This window comes from Protomyctophum bolini, assembly GCF_963924005.1.
Source record: "Protomyctophum bolini genome assembly, chromosome: 13".
Lineage (NCBI taxonomy): Eukaryota > Metazoa > Chordata > Actinopteri > Myctophiformes > Myctophidae > Protomyctophum > Protomyctophum bolini.
The window spans coordinates 15,544,189-15,556,762 of NC_137874.1; the positions used below are offsets into that span (position 1 = coordinate 15,544,189).

Genomic DNA, 12,574 nt, shown 5'->3' on the forward strand with positions numbered 1-12,574 from the left:
GTTGGCCCAGAGGAGATGTTAGCCTTTTTGGTCTTCAGGTTCCAGACTCTGAGCCACTCTGTTACACATTTAATACTATTAGAAAGGTCTCTGTGGGAACATCTAAACCTGTCTAATAGCCTATACCCAAGGAGATAATATGATTTCTCATTAATTGAATAATCGTATGTATGTTGACAATAGTGAATCCCCACAGACAGAAGGCCTCAGAGGCACACAGACAAATTACAGCTATTATTAAATTGGAGCTTAATGACAATCTATTTTGTTTATTTGTCACAAAAAGGCCAACAAGTATTAGTATTTAGAATTTTCTCGCCTGCGATCAGTGGTGGACTTATTTTGGTAATGAAGTACATTTATTTGAGTAGCCAAGTAATTTTTTTTGAGTATCTTTACATTACTTGAGTATTTATATTTGTGTATACATACCAATATCAATGCATTAAAGACAAATACTTAAACTTAAGAGTACACTACATGTCTAGGGGAAAAGTACATTATGAATTAACCACTTAAATCCCTATTTCAAATATTATGGTGCACATAGCAAAGCTCACAATGTGTCAAATCATGATGCGTCCTGAGCTTGTATATGCTATTTTCACAATTTTTTTCAAAACTTCTGGAAATGTTTTGTCTACATTTCAATTCAGCAATGCAGTGATTGTTCATATATAAAAGGTTTTAGGTTTAAGGTCCTAGCTCACATTTGAATACTGGTCTACTGCGTGGGAGACTAAACATACACCTCTCACCGAAGATATTATAACATTTTATTCTCTAAAATATTTTAAAGCAAATAAGCATATAAGTAAACCTCAACAGTGTGGCTAAAATACTTTACCTTCATGTCTTCCTGATTATTAGCTACTGTAAGTTACTTACTTACCTACTGTACGTTTGTGATGGATCATCTGCAAATGCATTTACTTTAATTATTATTAGTATGATTTATATATTAATGGTATATCATTATTTATTTGGCAATGTATATAAATTATTCGAGATAACAAAATGTATGAACCAATGAGATGGTATGCTTTAGGGATGTTAATAGTGAATCGTTAATCGATTAGTCGCCGTTAAGAAGTAATTCAATGTATCCTTTTCAATTTTGGATTATGGACAAACCACCAACAGTTGCACAGTGGTACTGGGACATAATAACATTTTACCCATGGAGAGAATGAGTGCTAGGTCTAAAGGCAGTGAAGACATTTTTACCAAAATATGGAAACCTCTATTCGACCATGCACCTACCATCGGTTGCTCTTAACTAATGTGTCTCTATATAGCTGTTTAAATGTTTTGAACCATTGCAAGGGAAGGCATGACGGGTCTATGTAAAGCTGCTTATTAATCTGAACCAATGCAAGGGAATGCTGCATAGGTCTCTGTATAGCTGGTTAAGTGCCTCGAACAAACACAAGGGAATGCTTGATGTGTCTTGCTATAGCGGATGAAATGTACTCTACAATGTAAGGATGACAAGCACATATGTGTGTGTATACTGTAAATCAATGTTCCCTAATAAATTAACATATCTTTTTTTAATAATAAATCAATTAAACTTAACCGTTTACAATTAATCAAAAAATTATGCGGTTTCATTGGGCGGTTTTCTGTGAATGTAATGCAGAGGAATGCACATGTGGGCCGGTTAAAAGAAAATCACCCCTACCTTGGTAGCCACAGAAACGTCTCTGCTTTTGCATGTGTGACAGACAAGACTTTTCATTTCATTTTATTCCTCATACAAAGATGCCATTGCCTGGCCCTGTAGCTCAAATGGTAAAATAGATCTAGGAATATAATATGCCCTTTGTATTCTTTCAGTATATCAGCAAAATGTAGCCTAGATTTTTATGTTGGACATTGAGGGAAATTAAGATTCTGAGCAGCAGTCATACCCAGACAGCGGAGAGCTCTTGGATTCAGAGCAGCATTCGTATACCCAGACAGACAGCAGAGAGCTCTAGGACTATACCCAGATAGCAGCAGAGAGCTTTGGGACTCAGAGCAGCAGTCGTACCAGCAGTGGTGAGTGCACCTCATGGCGAGCTCTGCTTGTGCACAAGTAGGCCATACATGGCCATGTGCATTTCTAGTCTACTTTAACTTCATATAGCCTAATTGATCCAATTCACTTTATTCATAGAGCACATTTTAAATAACAGTGTTGAACCAAAGTGCTGTACACTCAGTAGACTGGATGAGGGGTGGATGGTAGATGATAACTATAGTGGGATGGATATTCTTTTACACTGGAATATTTTTCTGTTAAATCAAATTGACCAGTTTGTCTTTTTTATTTATTTTTAGTACAGCGCAAATTCTCAAAAGATTGTTTTTTAGTTTTAGTAACAGTTTTTATCAAAGAAAGAAAGAAGCAGGCATGCAATCTGTTTGAGGATATTGACATCATTTAAACACAGCTGGTGCAATACAGATTTTAGTGAGTATCTCATGCAATCTAGTCCTGATTGCTTTGGTTTTCAGACAGTACACTGTGGGGTTGATGAGAGATGGCAACAGAGTAGAGATAATCAGCAGCGCATTCCTCTCTGTCAGGGTCAGTCTCATTCCTATTCTGGTTAACAACACAGACACCAGCTTTGGAGAAAAGTATGCGGTCACAGGGATCAAATGACTTAAAACTGTTCTGAAAGCCTGACCTCGGTTCTCATTTTCGGGGAGCCTTAGAACGGTATACATGAGTTTTGCATATGAGATCATGATGAGGGGAAATTGTCCGACAAGCAGCCACAGACCAAGGACAGTCGGTATAAAGAAATAGGGTTCAGGGTTCACACAGGAGGCTCGAATTAGAGCAGGATAGTCGCAGAATGCATAGCTAATAATGGGTTGGCAGTACAGCAGTGAGTCAGCTATAGAAGCCACTTTCCCCATGCACCCAAAACTTATGAACCAGGACAGTATGATCAACACGGCAACACGAAGGTTTGTGCAGATGCTGTGGTAGCGGAGTGGGTAGTTTATGGCAAGTGTGCGATCCAGAGCCATGAGGGACAGAGCTAGACATGAGGTGATGTCACCCAGGTGGTAGATGAACATTCGTGACATACAAGAGTAGTAGGAGATTGTTTTCTCCCCCGCTAGCAGTACAGAGATCATGGTGGTGCTGGCACTGGTGGTAAACATGATATCCACAGTGTTCAAGTTACAGATCAGCAAGTACATGGGTTGATGCAGTCTCCCATCTGTGGCAATGATGCAGATGTTTGTTCCTGAACCAACCAGAATCAAGAAATAGGTAATCAAAATGATGACGCCCAGGACTGTCCGGTGAGGCAGGTGGTCAAAGCCGGTAATTGTGAACTCTTTGACGTTTTCTCCTGAAAAGTTCAATAAAGACATCCTCAAGCATTTAGACACAGTATGAAAATTAACCCCAATAGCATGGCATCGTTATCTTGATGAAGTGCATTGAGGATAAAGCCAAAGTTCATCAATAGCTCAGAGTTTCAATCTTCTGGATTCCCAAACTAAGCAAGTAAGGGGACATTTATTTGCTACTGTCCTTAGATTACGCCTTATGAGACTGACACACGTCACGCCTTATGAGACTGACACAGTCACGTGGAAGTCACGTGAAAGTCAGAGTTAAATCATCTCTTTTATCCCTGTGGGTGCTGGCGGCGTGTTTCCTCCTCTGCGTCATCAGTGCCCATACCCGAAGGCGGGGTTGGCGAAAGGGCCTTTCTGTGTGTTTGCATGTTCTCCCCGTGTCCCCTAGGGTAGGTGCCCTCACAAAAACATGCAGTAATCCTGGTCTCTAAACTGCCTCCCCCTGGCCAGCCGGGGCGCCTGATGGAGGGGAAAGGAACTGTTTGGAAATTAATAACGTGTTCCTTCCACGCGCTACGTCCAACCAGGGAAACTCCCCCTGTCAGGTGTAAAGGAGCAACTTGGACACTCAAGCATGAAGGAAGCATGAGTTAAGTCCGTTGCTCTCCCCAGGTTGGCGGAGGGTGTGTAGAGCCCAGGATCACATTAGATGATTGACACAGGGGTGAAAAATGGGTTACAAAATCGTGAGATAAAAAATATATATATATATAAAAAAAAAAAAGATAATTCATTTATAATACATTTGTCATTTGTGTGATACACTTATGGGCGAAAAGGAGCAGGAAGAAGAATACATTCTTATAAATACCTGCTCCCTTTTCACTTAAAATGATATTCTTGATGATTGGCGCGTAGTCGTACAACCAGTACTTTACTACTTTCCCTAAGATACAAAGTTAATTGAACAATGACAAGTGCAAGAAAAATGATAACTCTGATGTCAAATCATATCCTATTCGTCGTCTTCATATTGCCTAATTATTTTATTTTTATAAAAAAATTTAATTGATAAATCCTTAGATATCCATATATGGAGCTGACCTGTTCTGACATTCCATTGGTTGATCTGACCTCATCAAACCCTGTGCACTCAAGACACTCTTCTCGCCCTTATTATTATTATTAGGCTATTATTATTATTACTTGCGCAAGCAGAGCGTGCAAGTATGTCCCGTAGCAGCATATGACGTGATGAAGATATGTACTGTACCAATGCCAGGGTATAATTGGTTATCGATGGTGACATAATGATGATATGTTTCAGTGTTGGGTGGATTAAAGGTAATGCCCCTATGTATACAGACAGCACGGCTTAGTACAGTACAGTACAGTACAATACAAGGTTGTGAGTCCAAGACGTCCACAGACGTCCTGGGAAGAGCTGTGAAGAGCAAATACTAATAATCAGTATATTGTTGTTGTTATGTACTGTAATTTCCCCAATCTGTTAATAAATCATTCAATCAATCAATCAAAATTTTGAACGATACACAAAAACTAATTTCACCCACTTCTTTACTTCTGAAAACCTATGATGTGACAATAAAGCTGATTCTGATTCTTGATTCTGACTAAAGCTTGAAACAGATATGGCAAAATAGCAGGTCATAGTAAAATACATCTTTTACTATTTTGCCAATACAGCCTTTTATTCCATATATGGATATTTCTGTATCTGTCTCTCTGTGTCCCTTTATTCCTGCGGAGTTCTGTGTCAGAAATGCCCAAATATGGATTGTTGTGATGTCAGGCTTGCCCAAATATGGAGTGTTGTTTGTGATGTCAGAACAGACCAGCTCCATATATGGACCCTGGGCAAGGGCCCGGTTGTGGCGGTTCTGGACAAGAACCAAGGCTCTTCATCTGGTCAAACTATGGGTTCACTCTTCTTTTTCTGTTGTGACTTTATTGTCACATCACATTACAAGTACTGTAACATGGGTGAAATTCATGTTTGTGCAGGCTCATCATTGCTGTTACAAGAAAGACATAGGTGCATAGTACATGACTAATCTACATGCTACAATATGTATGCATATAAAATAAATAATAGTGATGTAGCCTATAGTGTATATAAAGTAGTCTCTACTAGAACAAGAGACCAATTCAGTTCAGTCTGTGCGGTGTCACCAGTCCTAGTTCTTGTTCAGCAGTCTAATTGTTGTAGAAAGTAGAAACTGTTCAAGAGTCTGGAGGTGCTGCTCTTGATGCTCATGTAGTGTTTGCCTGGCCGTGGAAGTGGCTTGAGCAGGCGTGCGTGTGTGCAGTAAATTCTGTTTACTAGGAATTATTCTAAAATATACTATAGCAGTGATTGTTACAGTAGATGTGCGAAATTACTTTTGCCTAATATTGGCTGTAGGATATAACTATACATTAAGCCATATAATCATATAGCTACTGTAGCTATACATCTATTAATCATGTCTCATATAAACATACATACATACATTCCTTCCCATTATCGGGCCAACAGTGTGGCTCGTCTTGTGAGACGTAAATGTTTTTTGACCGAGTGTTTGACCTCCTCTGTCTGCAGGACATATATGATTGGGTTTAACATCGGTGGTAAAATGGAGGTCATAGACAGACTAATGATCCTAGCATTAGGATGGATTGCAGCTCCCATGGTAAAAACGATAATAATTGGCAAGTAGTAAATGGCTACCAATAACAGATGAGCTGAGCAAGTTTTCAAGGCTTTGAGTCTGTCTTGGGCAGTAGCTATTTTAGCCAAAGCAACAGCAACACATAAGTAGGTTATCAAGATAAACAGTAGAGGAACCCAAAGGATAAGAAATGGCAACAAATAAGACAAGACAAAGCTGGGTGTATTGTCATTGCAAGACAGCCGAAACATAGGTCCATGGTCGCAGAAGTAGCTGTTGATTACCGTGGATTTACAGAATGAGAGTCTAGTGAAAAGTCCAACAGTTAACATTATCGCCAGGACCATAGAAAACCATGCTGAGAAAGTGATGCCAAACATGGATCTGTTAGTCACCACAACATGATAGCGCAGTGGGAAGGTGATAGCAACCAGTCTGTCATAGGAGAGTATAACCAGATTCAGAGATTGCATTGAGAGGAAAAGGAATACAAAAAACAAGTAGGCTAAGCAGTTGTTATAGGATATATAGTGGTGCCCAGACAGGAAAGTGTACAGAACCATTGGTACCAGGGATGAGCTTCCACAAAGGTCCACAAATGCCAAGTTAAAGACCACAATATATTTTGGAGTGTGAAGGTTTCGGTCCAGTATTATCACTCCCATCACCACAATGTTGCCCACTACCGAGACAATGTAAACAAAACAAAGGAAAACATAATAGTACTTCATATTTGATATTCCAGAAAAGCCATTAATAAAGAAGTATGCAGGCCGCACGAACGTGATGTTTTCCCCCGACGCAGAGTTGAATAAGTCCATAATATGATCCCCCCCCCCCCCCGTCTTCTGAGTCAGTTGTGTGTCTCAAATGCAGATGGAATTACAATAAGCTCTTCTCTCTTCCTCCCTCTGGTGAAACTACTTTGTGACCCTTCAATGACTTTTTGATACCTTTATAACTGACAGACTATGATGTGCACATGCGTGTGCATGCGCACAGGGCATGGGCGGGCCATTATAACCGGTGGTGGAAAGTAACTAAGTACTGTACTTAAGTACAATTTAGAGGATTTTCTTTTACTTTACTTGATTATTTCCAATATTTTGTAATTACGCCACTACAGAGGCAAATATTGTACTTTTACTAACATTTAATTGAAAACTTTAGTTATTAGTTACTTAGTATCACAAAACATACATTAACCACTTGAAAATAGCCGATCTATAAGCCCACAATGTGTTGCGATGCGACGCATTGTGGGCTTGTAGATCAGGTATTTTCAAAAGTATTTTTTAAACATATACATGTACATTTGAAAACTTGAAATTGGACATGCTGCAATCTGCATGAGTACTTTCTACTTTTGGTACTTTGATGCCAATACTTTTGTACTTTAACTCAAGTAAATTTAGAATTCCGGTTGTAATGGACTATTGACACTTTTACTCAAGTAAGATATGCGAGTACTTTTTCTACCAATGTGTGCATGTGCACAGGGCATCATGACTAAGCCTTTCACGAGCCAGCTCTGGCTGAACAGTGTAACAGTGGCTGTACAGTGTAACAGTGGCTGTACAGTGTAACATGGCTGCCATTTCTTTCACCGCTGCAGGTTCACATTAATTTAAAATCCTTTTTTAAGCATGGACTCAAGCAAAAGAGGCTCCTGCCTGGTGAGTCATCATGACCATAACACATTGGATTCTGTGTCGGAAACACATTTTTTTCGTTGGAAAACAAATGACTTCTCCCATGAGCCATATTGCTCATACCTTTCCAATGACTCCAGCCATAATTATTGTTTGGCTTGCACAATTATAACTTTTATTGTTGTCTAGTTGTGATTTTTTTGTGATTTTGGGCTATGGGATCCGTCATTTTCTCTACTCTGCAATTCCAGCCGGCAGATACGTCACACTCATATCGCATATCGAACATATCGCAAGACTGTACTACCGTTTCCTGCCGGCAACCAAATATTGCGATACCTCAGAGAGAGAAACGATACCTGCCGCTGTTTAAATGCCTCAGTAAAATTATGTACTGTGCACATTGAAAAGCAAGTGATAACAACCTGTGAATGTGATATGTTAATATATATTCCTGAACCGATTATATGACAAAGGTCGCAATCGTTCATAAATAGTGTTTGTTCAGGAGCTGGTCCAGCTGGCTGCATGCACTGCCATGTATTTCATTGAACTTCCGGTTCGGGATTTGCCACCCAAGAGCGTCATAGCCCAAATGTTTGCATCGCGACACTATATAGGCACCATAATAGAACCTTATTTTCAGCATATCAATGGCTGTGAACCTTTACTTCAACTAATTTCATAATAAAACAATATGTTAAAAATAGTTTTTCTGCAATGGTCATGTTGCATGGCTTAAATAAATGTGCATATTCATATAAGAAGCTAAATTGTTTCTTTTCATAATTCATACATACAGTTGCTTACTATACCACTGACTTAAAACTTCTGTTCTGTACAGTTCCTGTGGGTAATAACTTCTCTGCTCCCTTGTTGAAATGTTGCAACAGCTATCTCTAACGAGGCTGTTAATGAGTTGTTTGTTGACACTAGCCTGCTGAATGATGACACACTTAGGAGGGTCTGACCAGTGAGGAAATTAAGCTCTATCTGCTTTGCTGCTCATTAGCTCAAAGGTGTAAAAAGTTAGTCACCCCATGAAGCTGGAAACTTTATACAAATACAATATGATTAAAGAAAAATAAACTAGAATGTAATCGTTTAGGAAGGTTTCGTGAGGATGGCATGGGAATGTCATCGGGATCTTGTACAGTCAGTTGATTGATTGACAGATCTGTACTAATGTAAATTTAATTAACTCATTCTGCTTTCACTTCCTCCTTAATATTGATCATATGATGCAATAATATAATTTTCTTACTTACAGTGATGACCTGAAGGATTACAGACACAGTAGGCCTAGTGGTACTGTACCACTACTATACCACTACTGTACCACCAACAAAATATTACTACAATAGCTCCCAGGTGTACCAGTGCTACACTGGGAGCTATTGTAGTAATACTCATCTAAATTGATGTTTTGACATTATATATTGTCAATTACTTGCATGAGAGGGGGAGAGGTGGTGGAGTTATATGCTTTAGCAGACAAAAGCGTTGTTTAATACTTTCCATTGGTTCAATATTTTCGAAACAACACACAGATGTAAAGGGTGTACAATAGCACTGATTTTTGCCAAAAAAAATCCAAAACCTCAAAAGTGAAGTTAGGAGGTTTCCCCCCGAGTCGCATCCACTCCCGGTCTCGCGATGGGACAAGGAATTGGAGACAAAGGCGATTGAAAGAAACACAGTAAAATCAATACCAATACCCACCATACCACATGCCCAAAGTTACAATGATATTGATTTGCAATTATATTATTTCATTCAAATGAGGTTTTAAATGACACATAATATGACATACGTTGTTCTCGAGGACACTAAAGGTGATTATATAATTTATATGGACTGATTTATCAAGTAAACAAATTGAAAGATTGTTTTTCCCTTGCCAGCATGACACTTTTTACTTTCTTAAGTGTTGCATAATCATTATGTTGAAACTGTAATGCAAAGGTGACAAACATCAGCTGACATCAGAGACCTAATTAACCGAGTAGAAAGAGAATGTTTACACATGGATTGGATTTAGGCTCAAGGGACTGGTTTGGAACAAAGTGAACTACAGTACAAGGATTACACTATGAGGAGAGTGTGACACATTCTACATGGAAAAAGGAAAGATATATAGGCCTAGATATATATATATATATATATATATATATATATATATCCATCTTAAACCACAGCCACTGTCCATCGTAGTCTGCAGACCCCCATTTGAAAATATATGCCAAAGACCCTCATAACAGAAGATTTTTACAGTAGTGATTTTCAACCATTTTCATTTCAAGGACCCCCAGTTTGATATGCAACAGGCTATGGACCCCTATTGAATGGCATTTCTATCTCTGAGACCGCAATGTACAGTATATTGTAAAAGCAATGTTAATTTGTTAAAGACCCATAAGGGTCCATTTGGTTCCAAATTATCATTTAGCTGGCTGGGGACCCCCTGGACCACTCTTAAGAATCGGTGACTCAGAGGTCAATTGTACATCTGCATTTAAATTTTGAAAAATGTTGAAAAAGTTGAAAAGAACCTCTGCCACAACTTCTTTAGATTGGCCTGTTATAGAGCCACCATGAGGCAATTCTTTGCAAAACAAACACAACATGTAGGTATATATCTTGTCCACATCTCATGCAAGTAGTGCTCAGTACACACAGTATCTATTCATGTGATCAACGAATCCGTCTGACTTTCCTAATTCTATCCTGATTGGCTAAGATTGGCTTCCAAAGTTTGCAGGATTGGTCCGTTTTGAACAAAATGCCTCGACCCTCTAGAGGGCAGGGAATTAAACACATCACATCTGCTTTTTATAGTGTCATCTTATTAAGATGACATTTTCTAATAAGATGTAATTGTCTCTATGCTGTGCCTAAATTGTCACCTACTTTGGAGACCAATATGCATCTGAGGCCTCCATTCACTGAGACATATAGCCATGTCTGTGGGGATCCTCTATTATCATCCCATGATCATTGAATTAATGACAACAAATCATATCTCCCTGCTGGGTATATTAGACATGTTTAGATGTTCCCACAGAGACCTCTCTAATAAATAGGGAATAGTTTGAATTTCTCCTTTCGTCCCTGGATGCAAATCCATGCATGTACAAGCTTAACAATGCGCACACGGACAGGCACACACACACACACACACACACACACACACACACACACACACACACACACACAACACAACACACACTGTAGTGTATAGTCATTGCTTTCTGTTTCATGGCACTTTTTTATTATTGCCTGTTAGTTAGTTTGAAGTCAAAATATAAGTGTGTGTGTGTACGTGCGTGCGTCCGTGCGTTTGACTGTGTCTGCACCGTGTGCCGTGCATGCATTTCATTGTAACATATTTGCATGTGCGCATGTGTTGTATTATCTTCCATTGTTTTGGGTGGATATTCTCCCTGTGTCACAGAGGCTAAACAGTATTTGTTTTCCTTTAATACATTTTCACTTTCAGAGTTAAATTATTTAAGTTATGTGTTTAAGGTCTGTTAAACCTAGAGAGCCAACTGACCCCCAGGGGAGTTACTTCCCATGGCAGCGCTTCAGTTAAACAACCTGTTTTTCTCGACCATGCTGCCTTCAGTCTCGACCCTGTAATTACCAAGCTGTCTAATTGCTCCTGGGGGATAACCTAAGCTGCCTTCACACAAGTTCACAGTCTCCCACATCCTGCTTTATCGTTATCTTGTTTGCTCCATGCTCTCCTTTTCCTCTGCTGAGGTGATCACATCATCACCGTCTCAGGCCCGGCGCCACGGTGGGTCAAAATGGGTCATTGACCTGAGGACGATTCTACAAATGTCTTTTAAATCCTGACAGTTTTCTGAAAAACCTGGTTCTCAAAGTTTTTCATTGCAAGGATGTAATTGGCCACTGACCCCAATCTGAAAATAGAGGGTATGCGCATGCATATAGTGAATGGCAGATCGAGTGGCAAAGTGAGTCACAAAGTGAATTTAATTTAGTTTAACGTAATTTCATGCAATGAAATAGGACTTTTCTGTTTGTATGGGCTGTCAAGGCCAGAAAGTAGTTTTTTGCCACTCAGTATACGCGTTCCCGCATAACTTCCTGGTATGATGATGATGTCACGCGCATACCCTATATATGTTGTTCGTCCATACACCGTTGTCTCCTCCTGCTGGGCCTGCACCGTCTGGCAGAAATGTAACCTCCTATCTCCATGTTTCAACTTTTGAAGTTATTTCTGTGCATCTTGCTACAGTACTATACGTAGCTGGTTATCAACTCAAACTAAATAATTAGGGCTGCACGATTAATCGGTATAGCATAATCGGAATAGGCCATATCGGCCATAAAAATGCCATATCGGATCGGTCTCAAAATAATACAGATTATTTAAATAGGTTTTCACCAGCTTAAAAATGTTAAAGGAAAAATGTCAAAAATCATCAATGAGTTCAATATAAATCAAGTGTCTAGCATATGACCATGCAAATAATCGGAAATAGGACATTGGTCATAATTTCATAATCATGCACCCCTAAAAATAATCATAACTCGCTCAAATGTTGCCAGATTTACAAACGGTTTGGTTTATTACAAACGTTATCAACATGGCTACGATTCAGGATGCTTATCTGCTTAATGTTATTTTTTATATGAACGTCATATAAAAGCATATAAGTATGCTGACGTCTCTGATGTTTATAACAAACCAAACCGTTTTTTAAAATTGTCGCTCTCCATTGGCCTTTCTTATATGTATCTATGGTTCAAACCCCGGCTCCTCCTGTCTGCATGTTGAAGTGTCCTTCTCCAAGACACTGAACCCAACTAGAAACTTTAAGGTACTTTATTAAGCAAACTAATCACAATCAGCTCTCTCACCATACCTCAACTTTCCTTTCCTTTATCTTTCCTTTACCTTCT

At 39.1% G+C, this 12,574-nt stretch overlaps 2 protein-coding genes across 2 annotated transcripts; both read right to left on the reverse strand.

Annotated features, from left to right (window-relative positions):
* Positions 1 to 2,424: 2,424 nt before the first annotated feature.
* LOC308327543 (olfactory receptor 11A1-like) lies at positions 2,425 to 3,381 on the reverse strand (the record flags this gene model as incomplete). Its single annotated transcript, XM_080781064.1, has 1 exon — positions 2,425 to 3,381. One exon carries the CDS (start codon positions 3,379 to 3,381, stop codon positions 2,425 to 2,427), a length of 957 nt encoding a protein of 318 aa, XP_080637190.1.
* Positions 3,382 to 5,836: 2,455 nt separating this feature from the next.
* Positions 5,837 to 6,805, reverse strand: LOC308327544 (olfactory receptor 1C1-like; the record flags this gene model as incomplete). Its single annotated transcript, XM_080781065.1, has 1 exon — positions 5,837 to 6,805. One exon carries the CDS (start codon positions 6,803 to 6,805, stop codon positions 5,837 to 5,839), a length of 969 nt encoding a protein of 322 aa, XP_080637191.1.
* Positions 6,806 to 12,574: the final 5,769 nt, after the last annotated feature.